Source organism: Myotis lucifugus, unplaced genomic scaffold, assembly GCF_000147115.1.
Source record: "Myotis lucifugus unplaced genomic scaffold, Myoluc2.0 scaffold_144, whole genome shotgun sequence".
Lineage (NCBI taxonomy): Eukaryota > Metazoa > Chordata > Mammalia > Chiroptera > Vespertilionidae > Myotis > Myotis lucifugus.
The window spans coordinates 1,856,588-1,869,630 of record NW_005871192.1 but is presented as its reverse complement, the minus strand read 5'-3'; the positions used below and the strand labels follow the sequence as shown (position 1 = coordinate 1,869,630).

Sequence of the window (13,043 nt, the reverse complement as noted above, 5' to 3'; positions counted from 1 at the left end):
TCATCTCCAGGGATCTGTTGCTGGAATTTGTTGGGATTAGTGGCGGTTCTTATCGGAGTTTTCTCCTCATATAAATAGTCTTTTCCCTCTTCTACTTCATTCTCTCTTTTCGCTCTTTTTTTTTCTTTTTTTCCCCCTCCTTTTTCCCAATTTCATTTTTGCACTCCTTTTTTTCCTTATTTTCTTTTTTTTTCTTTTTTCTCTTTTATCTTTTTTCTCTTCTTTCTTCCTTATCCCCTAATTCTCTTAATTCGGGTGGTCACCTTTATTTGGGGTTATTAATATCGTGAATATATTTGTGTTCAGTGCCTGGTACGTTGTGCCTTGTTGTGTTGTATTTTGTGCCTTTAAATCAACGCAGCAGATCCAAGCAACAGCGGCCTCCTGATCACCACACCTTCTGTCTGAGGAACAGCAGCAGTACGTTAAGCCTCCCCCCACCAGCCAGAAGAGCCACCACAGCTGTGAACAGCACCCACCAGAGGAGCTGCTGCCAACTGAGGAGCAGCTGCTACTGCAACCACCCGAGGAGCAGCCACAGCCCAAGGAGCCACTGCCACCCAGGGAGCAGCCACTGAACAACTCAACATCTAGATATGTCAGTGAGATCAAACATGGGTAGACAAAGAAACCCCCAAAGAAAAGAAAAGGAGGACTCGCCAGAAAAGCAGCTAAGTGACACAGAGGCATGCAACATGACAGAAAAAGAATTCAGAATAAGGGTTCTAGAGTGCATAAACCGGATGGAGGGAAAAGTCAACAACTTATGCAAGAAGCAAGAAGAAACAGATGAAAAAATCAACAACTTATTCAAGAAGCAAGAAGAAACAGATGAAAAAATCAATAACTTATGTAAGGCCCAAGAAGAAATGAAGAGCGATATAGCTGCAATAAAAAACACCATGAAAGTATCAACAGTAGACTAGGAGAAGTGGAGGACCGAATTAGTGAATTAGAACACAAGGAAGCAAAACACACCCAAACTGTACTGCAATTGGAGAAAAAAATTAAAAGACAGGAGGAGAGCCTAAGGGAGCTTTGGGACAACATGAAACGAAACAACATACGAATAATGGGGGGGGGGGCAGAACAACAGAAAGAGGAATAAGGATTAGAAAACCTATTTGAAGAAATAATATCAGAAAACTTCCCTGAGGTGGGGAAGAAAAAAGCCACACAAGCACAGAGAGTCCCAAACAAGGTGAACCCGAAAAGACCCACACCAAGACACATCATAATTACCATGGCAAATGCTCAGGACAAAGAGAGAATCTTACAGGCTGCACGAGAGAGACGGAAAGTTACATACAAGGGATCTCCCCCATTAAATTATCAAATGATTTCTCAACAGAAACACATCAGGCCAGAAAAGAATGGATGGAAATTTACAAAGTGATGCAAAGCAAAGGACTGAATCCAAGAATAATCTATCCAGCAAGGCTGTCATTCAAAATTGAAGGGGAAATAAGAAGCTTCACAGACAAAAAAAAGACTAAGGGAGTTTATCACCACCAAGCCAGCAATGCAAGAAATGCTAAAGGGACTGGTGTAAAAAGAAGAAATAAAAAGCTCAGAAAGAAAACAGCCACGCAAAAAAAGAAATGGCTACAAACAAGTACCTTTCAATAATAACTTTAAACGTAAACGGACTAAATGCTCCAACCAAAAGACATCGGGTGGCTGAATGGATAAAAAAACATGACCCATACATTTGCTGTCTACAAGAGACCCACCTCATTAGAAGGGACTCACACAGACTGAAAGTGAAGGGATGGAAAAATATCTTTCAGGCAAATGGAAAGGAAAAGAAAGCTGGGGTAGGGACCAGGCCTGAAAGGGAGGGCAGGTGGGGGCTATCAGGCCTGCAGGGGAGGGCAGTTAGGGGCAATTGGGCCAGCAGGGGAGCAGGTAGGTGTTGATCAGTCTGGCAGGGGAGTGGTTAAGGGGTGATCAGGCTGGCAGGCAGAAGCAGTTAGGGGCAATCAGGCAGGTGAGCAGTTGGGAGCCAGCAGTCCTGGATTGTGAGATCGGGCCTAAACGGGCAGTCGGACATCCCTCTAGCGGTCCCAGAGTGGAGAGGGTTCAGGTTGGGCTGAGCGATACCCCTCCCCCCCCCCTCGTGCACGAATTCCATGCACCAGGCCTCTAGTAAAATAATAAAGCAGGATAAAGTACACAGTAAAAACAGTAGTCATACTATGTTTGAAAAAAATGTCAAATGTGGTTTATTGCAACTTTCCACTATTTGTGCCTACATCCAGAGGACTGTAGATGGCTAGAGGAAAACTGTGAACCATGATGATTGGTCTTATATAAATTTACTATGGGCCCAGTGCACGAATTTGTGCAACTTGAAAGGAATTGTGGGCTGTGAGGCTGAGGTGGGCACAGGGGCGGGTCTCGGCCCATCCTCCATGCCCTGCCGAGCTCCTCCTGCCATGGCCCCTGGTCCCCTGTCTGCTGGCAGCCCTGCTCCCGCCGCTGCTGCTCCCACATGTTGATGGTGCTGGCCCCGCTTGCATCCACTGATGGTGCAGAGTGATTGGGGCCAGTGCCAGCATTGGGTGCGAGTGGGGCTGGCTCCATCAGCGGGTGCGAACGGCGGCTGCTGCCCTGATTGCCCCGCAGGAGCAAGGGGAGGTGGAGAAGCCCTCAGGGGCTACTGGGGCTGGCAGGGGCCACTCGCACTCACTGATGGTGCCCAGTGATCAGGACCAGTGCTGGGTGCTGGCAGTGGGTGCGAGTGGCAGCTCTGGCACCGGCAGTGGGTGCAAGCAATGGCTCCGGGGCCGGCTGTGGGTGTGAGTGACGGCTGTGGTGCTGGCAGGGGTTGCGAGCGGCAACTCCAGTGCTGGCAGTAGGTGTGAGTGCTAGGCGGGAGCGCGGCGCACAGGAGCAAAGAATTTTCAGTAACCACCAGAGACTTGTCCCGATGACAGCGACTGGTGCCCCACCTTGGTCTGGTACCCCACTCAGTGCTCCACTATCCCGTCACAGCCAATGCCTGCCATGTTCTGCACGCGCCCACTGATTGTCAGCGCACATCATAGTGACCGGTTGTTCGGTTATTCCACCTTTTGGTCTATTTGCATATTAGCCTTTTATTATATAGGATGACCACTAAGCTCAGCAGTCCTTAGTCCTGCCTGGTAATGATCCTTTTTTTTTTTTTTGCCTCGTGTACTATCCCATTATCCTAGAAAACTATTTTATGCTTACTCTCTTGTCAACTTCTAAGGCTTTGTTTTCTATTCTTACTCTCAGCTGATAGAATTTGACAAATTAACATTTGTTAAATAGAGCACAGGTTGCTGGATGATGAGCCCTGGTTTAAGAACAGATCACAAGAGAAATTGAAATAGAGAAATTAATTACTCACAGGTCTTGGAGGAAGTGGCTGGTTTGCCCAAGGGGCCACATAGGGAGGTCACGGCAGAGTGCAGACAGAGACAGACAGACAGGGTTTGGGGCATATGCCTTTATTAGTGTTCATAGGTGGAGTGCTTTGGGGTTTTCGGGCTAAGGTAGTATTGGCCAATTGAAACCATAAGAGCTGGTGTTTGATAAGCCCCACAAGGCATTTTCTCTAAGGGATGCATTAAAGAAAGGTGTTGGGAGGCAGGGAATACTGTTGATCATAGAGGCTGTTGGGAAAATCCTATTAGGAACTGAAATTGCCATGACTGTTGCTGCTGATTAGGGCATGCACTAGCATTGAGGGGCTAATGTCAGTGGTATTGCTGCATAGCGTAGCTAAACTCAACAATACTCTTGAGAAAATACAACCTCTTAGAATTCTAAGAAATTATACTCCTTACCATAACCACATCTACTAACATATCTGAATCAATGCTCATATTTTTTCTTTCAAAGAACTGTTCATACCCTCATATAAGGCCAAACAGACTCTATATGTATGCTAAAGCTGTAAGAACCCTGTAATTCTCCGTTTTCTGTCATGTGACATCATATCTCTTACTGCCATGAATTATTTCTATTGACATATACACATGCTTTTTATCTTCCATCTTAAATCTTTTTTGATCTCACATTTCCCTTGATCTTCTGTTCATTTTTTCTGTTCCTTTTTATTGCAAAATTCCTCTGAAGAGTAGTTTTTACTATTCAATTTTTTCCTTTCCCTCTTGAACTCACTACAGTAGGCTTTCATACCAACCATTCTCCTAAACAGCTCTTGTTAAAATCACCAGTGACCTCAATATTGCTAAATCCAGCAGTCAGTTCTCTCTTTATCTTCTTAAATATGTTTGTAGTATTTTGGCACAGTTGATTCCTTTTTTCTAGAAATATTTATTCACTTAGTTAAGCTCTTGGTTCTCTTCTTATATGATTGCTTATCCATGTTAGTATCATTTGCTGTTTTTTTTTCCTCATCTTACTAACTTATTAATGTTGGAGTGCCACAGAATTCAATTCTCAGACTTTTCTATCCAAAATCACTTACTTAGGTGATCCATCTAGTTGTGGTCTCAAATGTACTTTGGTGACTCTTAAAGTTTTATCTTTAGCCTTGACTTCTTGACTGATTTCAGACTTGTTTATTCAACTACTCTTGGATGTTGTTTAGGCATCTGAAATGTAACATGTCCAAATCCCAAATTTTAATGTCCCTTACTCTCATCTCTATATCTCAGACAGTGTCTCCTCGATTCTTTCAGTTTCTCAGATAAAAGCTTTGGAAACATTCTTGATTTATCTCTCTCTCTCTTTTTTTTTTTTTACATCTTATATCTAATGTATCAAGAAGTCCTGTTAGCTCTACCTTAAAAATATCAAGAATTTTATTACTTCTCAATACTACTATAGCCACCTATCTTGTCCAGTTCATCTTTATTTCTCACCTGAGGTATTTCAGTTGCTTTCTAACTGGTCTCTGTGTTTCTACCCTTGACCTCTAGAGCATGTTCTCAACCCAAGAGCCAGTATGGTACTCATAAAATAATAATTTGCATTATGTTATTTCTCTGCTTAAAGCCTAAACTCTATCTTCTCATTATACTGAGAACAAGATCCAATGTGCATAAGGCTAGAAAACTATATATTACTTTGTTCCCTGTGATCTTTCTGTCCTCAGCTACCATTCTTTCCTTGTTTATACAAGGGAAGATACATTTATTTTTTTGCTATTATTTGAATACTAGAGGCCCGATGCATGAAATTTGTGCAAGGGGCTTGGCCCTCACAGCCACAGCGGATTGCCTCAGCCCTCACAGCCCTGGCTTCATCTGGAAGGTAGTCTGGAAGGACATCCGGAAGGTCGTTTGACTGTCTGGTCTAATTAGCATATTACGCTTTTATTATTATAGATGCCAATTATGTTCTTGCCTACTTGCTACCAATTATGTTCTTTCCCATGGCCTGGAAAACTTTCAGAGCTTTCTTCAGAGCTCTGTGACTCTCACTTTCTTCCTTTAAATCTCTGCTCAATCATCTGTTAATTATCCTTTAAACATAGCAACTTTCCATTTACTCTCTTGTTCTTCAAGACTAGATATCCTGGAGAGTTGTAGAAGATCTACCGAAAACATAGTCACAAACCCAAACAACCAAAATGAGGAGACAAAGAAACAACCCTCAAATGAAAGAACTAGAGAATTCTCCAGAGGAAGAGATAAATGAAATAGAGATAAGAAATTTATCTGAAACAGAGGTCAGAGTAATAATGGTAAAAATGCTCAACAGTATGAAGAAAGATAAAGTAACTATGAAAAAAGAACACTCTGAGATAATGACATAACACAAAGAACACATTGGAAGGAATACACAGGAGATTAGGGGAAGCTCAGGATTTAATCAGTGAATCAGAAGACAGAGTTGAAAATATCACTCAATCAGAGAACCAAAAAGAAAAAACAATTAAACAGGTGGACAGCTTAAGGGAGCTGTGGGACAATGTGAAATGTAACGATATTAGAATAGCAGGTGTGCCAGAAGAGGGAGAAAGGAATAGAGAAGGTGTTTGAAGAAATAATGGCAGAAAATTTCCCTAACCTGGTAAAGGAAAAAGTCACACAAGTTCAGGAAGCACAGAGAACCCCATCAAAGAAGATTCCAAACAGACCCACGCCCAGACACATCATAATTAAAATGCCAAAAATTAAAGACAAAGAACGAATCTTAAAGGCAGCAAGAGAAAAGAAAACTTATCTACAAAGGAGTACCCATAAGGCTGAAACCTGATTTCTCATCAGAAACTCTACAGGCCAGAAGGGAATGGTATGAAGTTCTCAAGGTAATGGAAAGCAAGGATCTGAGACCAAGATTACTATATCCAGCAAGCCTATCATTCAAAATAGATGGTCAAATAAAGAGCTTCCCAGATAAAAAAAAGAGGCTACAGGAGTTCATCATCACCAAGCCAGCGTTACAAGAAATGCTAAAGGGATTGCTGTAAGAGATTGCTGAGAAGAAGAAACAGAAAGAGAAAACTAGCCATACAGAATTAAAATGGCTATAAATAAGTACCTCTCAATAATAACCCTAAATGTAAATGGATTAAATGCACCAATCAAAAGGCCCAGGATAGCTGAATGGATACAAAAACATGACCCAACTATATGCTGTCTACAAGAGACCCACCTCAAAAGAATAGACACACACAGGATGAAAGTGAAGGGATGGAAAAAAAATTTCCATGCAAATGGAAAAGAAAAAAAAGCTGGAGAAGCAATACTCATATCCGACAAAATTGACTATAAAATGAAGGACATCACAAGAGATAACAAAGGTCACTACATAATACTAAAGGGATCAATCCAATAAGAGGATATAACCCTGGTAAACATACACTGAGTGGTGAGATTATTATGACCACCCCATCAGTACTTCGTTGGGCCACCTTTTGCTTCAATACTGCGGCAATTCTTTTTGGCATTGACTCCACAAGATGTTGAAAGGTGATGCAAGGAATCTGACACCATGCCTGATGAATAGCACTGTCCAGTTCTGTGAGATTTGATGGTTTTGGAACCAGCTGCCTGATGGCTCTTTTAACTTCGTCCCACAAATGCTCAATTGGATTGAGATCTGGTGATTGTGGGGGCCACCTAAGCAAGGTAAAGTCTCCCTCATGTTCTTGAAACCACTCCTGCACGATACGAGCACTGTGGCATGGAGCATTGTCTTGTTGGAAGAAGCCATCTCCATTGGGATACGCCATCAACATGATAGGATGAACTTGATCAGCAACGATACTTAGGTATGTTGTGCTATTCAGACGTTGTTCCACACGCATTGAAGGGCCCAAATCATGCCAGGAAAACATGCCCCAAACCATAACACTGCCCCCACCAGCTTGAAGGGTTGTACTCATGCATGTGGGGTGCATGCTTTCATGCTGTTTCCGCCAAATTCTCACTCTGCCATCTGCATGATGCAACTGGAAACGTGATTCATCGGACCACATGCCTTTTTTCCAATGCTCGACTGTCTAATCCTTGTGTTCCTGTGCGAATTGGAGACGTTTTATCTTGGTAACTGCAGACAGCAAAGGTGTTCGAACAGGCCTTCCTTTGGCTGTTTTGCTGATACTCGGCTCCATGGCTCCGAGTGCCAACAATCATCCCACGTTCAAAGGCTGTTAAATCGCGTTGTTTACCCGTATCTTCAGAAAAAAATCAGGTCTACTGTTGTGGTAAACAACCTGCTTCCCTATTTATAATGGTCTGGCCCTCTAGCAACTTTAGCGCAAAATTATAGCTAATTTGCCTACAAACGTCAGGTGGTCATAATAATGTGGCCACTCACTGTATATTCACCCAATATAGGTGCACCTTTATACACACACACACACACACACACACACACACACACACACAGGTCTGGAGGACTTTTAACAGAGAGATTGACAACAATAGTCATAGTAGGGGACTTTAACACCCCTCTGACTTCACTGGACAGATCTTCCAGACAAAAAATTAACAAGGAAACAGAGATTCTAAAGGACATACTGGATCAGATGGATGGATTGTACATGTCTTTTTGTTTGAATATTTGAAAGAGTTAAGTTTTATACACTTTCTGATTTAAAAAATTTTAAATCCTGTTAAAACTTTTATGTATCAAATAGGTGTTTCCCTTTAATAAAAAAAAACGACTAGACATACCTTTCTTCGTTACCCTAGTTTATTGTTCTTATATTTACTAGTGGCTCAGTGCACAAAATTCATACATGGGTAGGGTCCCTAGGCCTGGCCTGTGATCAGGGTCGATCTGTGGAGCAACCAGTGGGGCAATCAGGGGCCCCCTGCTGGCACTGGCCTTGGCCGTCCTGATGCTGCTCGCTTGCCAGCCCTATCCCCCGCCACTGCTGGTTGCCTTACTCTCCAGGAGGTGAGCGGCGGGGCAATTGGGGGGTGGAGCCACCTGTTAACTGTCGCGCCCCCCCCCCCCCCGCCCCGATCGCCCTGCCACCACCCGCCACCGCTGCCCTTTGCCTCCCTCTACTGGGTGACTGGCGTGGCGATCAGGGGAGCCCCTGTTAGCACCTGCTTTGGCTGGCCTGGGGCCTGCGGGCTGGGGTCAGCGCCTGTGTTGAGCATCTGCCCCCTGGTGGTCAGTGTGTGTCATAGCGACTGGTCATTCCACTGGTTGTTCTGCCATTCAGTCGATTTACATATTAGGCTTTTATTTTATAGGATAGCCAGTTGGCATACTTTATGTTCACTTATTTATCACTTGTTTCAATAGGTATGAATTAAAATGTTTATTTCATGAAGGCAGCCTCTTGCTTTATTTTGCTTTATATTTTATCCTACTGTTACCTATTTTTGAAACTCTTTAGATATATGTTGGAGTTTCCTAGTGAAACCCACATGACTTAAAATTTTTTTTTTATATTCATTGTTCTGGGTGAATTCCTCATTAATAGTCTCCATTTCACTAAATGCCTTTTTGTATCTAGTTTTGAGCTCAGCCCATTTAATTGTTTTTATTTATTTAGTGCTTTATATGTTTTCAAGATTTTTTAGATCCACTTATTGTTTTACTTATGGTTTTTTGTTTTAATTTTAGTCACTCTTTTATATCTTTAAAGATCCTTACTTATTTCAAAGTCAATGTGTTTTGTTATTTTCATTTTGTCTAGAGATTGATTTTTTTCAGATTATTGAGTCACTGTTTGCTTGTGTTGTGTGTGTGTGTGTGTGGGTGTAGAGAGTGTGTTTTCTTCATGTATTTTGGATTTTTTGCTCTTATTGTTCTCTTCCTCCTCTTTTACTACTCCTTCTTGTCTAATGCCTTTTTCTCTCTAGAAAATTTATGCTTGCCACTAAATTGTTACCCTCACCTCATTCTTCCCTCCTGAAACAGGATTTCTATTGGTAGTTTGTGGCTCTTAGCCAACAGTGAGAGGATTTGCTCTAATTAGTGCCTGAGCCAAGGGTGTTTTGGCTTAGCTCTTGATTAGGATGCTATATCTGTAAACTTCTGCCATTTTAGACTTTCATATACATAAGATTTAGAGTCAGGCAAGGATGAGTGGACATTTTTTCGGCCCTCTTTTAGGAGTTGGGAGCCCCACCCCACTCTCTGGTTTCAAACAATGAGCCTCGCTATGATTTTACATATTGAGCAGGACAAGTATTTCCTACTATTCCCAGGAGCCAAGCTCTTTTCCACCTTAGACTGCATCATCCACATCCATAGCATTATATTTCTGTTTAGTTTGTGATTTTCAGAGATGTGGCTGTTTCTCCTTAATTTTTTTTTTAAATTCATTGATTTGTAAGAGCGAGGGGAAGGAGGGTTAAGAAATCCTTTTTTTTATAGCTCCATAATATTCCATTGTATAAATATACCACAGATTTTTTATCCACTTATCTTCTGATGGGCCCTTGAGCTATTTCCAGATCTTAGTTATCCTATATAATAAAAGTGTAATATGCTAAGTATCTGGTTGTCTATTCGTCTACTCAACCAATCAAAGCATAATATGCTAATGATATGCTAAGGCCACTCAGCCGCTCACTATGATGCGTACTGACCACCAGGGGGCAGACAGTTGACAGGTTGACCAGTCGCTATGACGTACACTGACCACCAGGGGGCAGACGTTCTGACCAGTAGGTTAGCTTGCTGCTGGAGTCCTGCCGATTGGGACTGAGCAAGACGGGCCAGACATGCCCTGGAGCCCTCCTGCAACCCCTCCCAGTTTGGCCAACCTCTCATGTCTTTCCCCGGCTCCAATTGTGCACCAGTGGGGTCCCTTGGCCTGGCCTGCACCCTCTCGCAATCTGGGACCCCTCGGGCGATGTAGGAGAGCCGGTTTTGGCCCTATCCTGAAGGCCAGGCCGATGGATCTCACTGATGCATGAATTTGTGCACCAGGCCTCTAGTTGTAAATAATTCTTCTATGAACATAGGGATTATTCTTTCTGATTGGTCTTTTAGGATTCTTAGGATATATTCCCAGAAGTGGGATTGCTGGGTCAAATGGCAGTTTCATTTTTAATTTTTTGAGGAAACTCCAAATTGTTTTCCACAGTGATTGCACCAGCTTGCATTCCCAACAGCAGTGACCTAGGGTTCCCTTTTCTCTACATCATCACCAGCACTTGTCATTTGTTGATTTGTTGATAGTAGCCATTCTGGTGTGAGATGATACCTCATTGTTGTTGGTATTGTTGTTTTTTTAAAAAGAGATATTTGTTTTGTTTTTTTAAATATATATTTATTGATTTCAGAGCAGAAGGGAGAGGGAGAGAGAGATAGAAACATCAGTGATGAGAATCATTGATCAGCTGCCTCCTGCACGCCCCTTACTGGGGATTGAGCTCACAACCCTGGCATGTGCCCTTGACTTGAGTTGAACCTGGGACCTTTCAGTCCGCAGGCAGACACTCTATCACTGAGCTAAACCAGCTAGGGCAACCTCATTGTTGTTTTAATTTGCATCTCTCTGATGACTAATGACATTAAACATATTTTTTTAAAAAAATGTCTATTGGCCATTTGTATATCCACTTTGGAGAGGTGTCTATTCGAGTCCTTTGCCTAGTTTTTAAATTGGATTGTCTTCATAGTTTTGAGCTATATGAGTTCTTAAATATTTTGAAAACTAACCCCTTATCAGATGTATCATTGGCAAATATATTCTCCCATACAGTGGGTTCTCTTTACATTGTGCTGGTGGTTTCTTTTGCTTTGCAGAAGCTTTTTAGTTTGGTGTAGTTCCAATTGTTTATTTTTCCCTGTGTTTTTCTTGGTCTAGGATATATGACCTTTTTAATGTATAGATTTGCTGATATTTTGTTGAGCATTTTAGCATCTTTGTTCATCAGAGATATTGGCTTGTAATATTCTTTCTTTGTAGTGTCTTTATCTGGCTTTGAAATTAGAATAATGCTGGCCTTGCAAAAAGAGCTTGGAAGTCTTCCTTCCTCTTGAATTTTTGGATTAGTTTGAGGATAGGTGTTAGTTCTTCTTTGAATGTTTGGTAAAACTCACCTGCTGCGGTATGTGTGGGGATGGTGACCAAGCTCAGGCATACTGATCTGCTCTTCCACCTCTCCCCCAATGCCATCCACTTCAGACTCTCCACAGGGGATTTCAGTCTGTACCTCTTTCCCTCCACAGAAGCCTTGGGTAAGTGCCTGCAAACGAAAACCCTGTGCTTTGGTTTTTTGTTTAAACAAACAGACAACACTGACTCTTCCTGATAGATAGAAGCTCCACTGCCTTTCACAGCTGGATGTTATATGGGCTGCTGTTTTCTGGTGCTATGGGCTGCTGCTTGCCTCCTGTGGGAGCTGGCCCTGCCCTTCTCAGGACTTAATTCCTCCTACCTATCTTGAGGTGGTCTGTGCCCTTCCTTGTTAAAAGTCTCCTCTTCAGCTAATCTTCAGTTGGTAATTCAGGGTGAATGGTCCCCACTTTAGTTTTATTTCCAGTTTGCTTCTGGAAGGAAGTGCAAGAAAGATCCACCTACTCTGCCACTATCTTTGAAATGTCCAATATTTTATTCTTAATATAATTCTCTATATAAAATGTTTGTTAAGATATATTTATATATTATTTTAACTTTATAATACAATGGGTAATTCAATAAAGATGTTGATAATGTTTCAAATATTCTTATTATGTATCTAAATCTGTTACTAAATTATTTAATATGAAGTTGTTTTAGTTGTGAGCAGTTCTAAGTTGTTGTCACTTGCCATATGGTTTCTGACTGGGCTGTCAACCCCAGATACCTTAATTTTTTGTATTTCAAAGTGACACTCATTAATCAGGATGTGAAATTCTAAAGGATCAGCTACCAGTTATGACTAATAAACTCTCAATGTGTATATATATATATTTTTATTTCTAGAGAAAAACAGAACTCTGAAGCTAAAGACAGAAAAGTTTTAGAAATTCTGCAAGTCAAGGATGCTAAAATACAAGAATTGGAACAGGTTGGTGTTACAATAGGAAATACTCTAACCACTATAATTGTTTTAGTAGATCTTCGCATTATTTTAAATTATTATTTTTTGCCATAATGTTCATTAAGAATACCAGGGTCATTATGTTAAACCATTACTATTTTGAAACTACTATAGTTGGATTATTCTTTATAGTTATACTTTTCTTATAGCAGTGATGGCCAACCTATGACACGCGTGTCAGAGGTGACACGCAAACTCATTTTTTTGGTTGATTTTTCTTTGTTAAATGGCATTTGAATATATAAAATAAATATCAAAAATATAACTCTTTGTTTTACTATGGTTGCAAATATCAAAAAATTTCTATATGTGACATGGCACTAGAGTTAAGTTAGGGTTTTTCAAAATGCTGACACGCCGAGCTCAAAAGGTTCGCCATCACTGGCTTATAGCCTCTTATTTGTTTTCTGAGTTAATAGGCTGTGTTATTTATATATTAAAACTCTTAAGATGGTGTTATAGTTTTATAATTGTATCTAGCAGTTATTGTTTTATTGAATTTTGCCTTTTATTTTTAGCAGTTATCATTCACTTCTGAAACTTGTAAATTTTCAGATTGTTTCGTTTGTAGAAAACATCAACAAAAACTGGGAT

General features: G+C 41.2%; 1 protein-coding gene across 1 annotated transcript in view; it reads left to right on the top strand.

Annotated features, from left to right (window-relative positions):
* Positions 1–13,043, top strand: part of CNTLN (centlein) — a 248,974-nt gene that overhangs the window by 30,907 nt on the left and 205,024 nt on the right. The window contains exon 3 of the mRNA XM_023758906.1: positions 12,332–12,416. Coding sequence (XP_023614674.1) covers positions 12,332–12,416 — 85 coding nt within the window. The remainder of the gene's footprint in view (positions 1–12,331; positions 12,417–13,043) is intronic.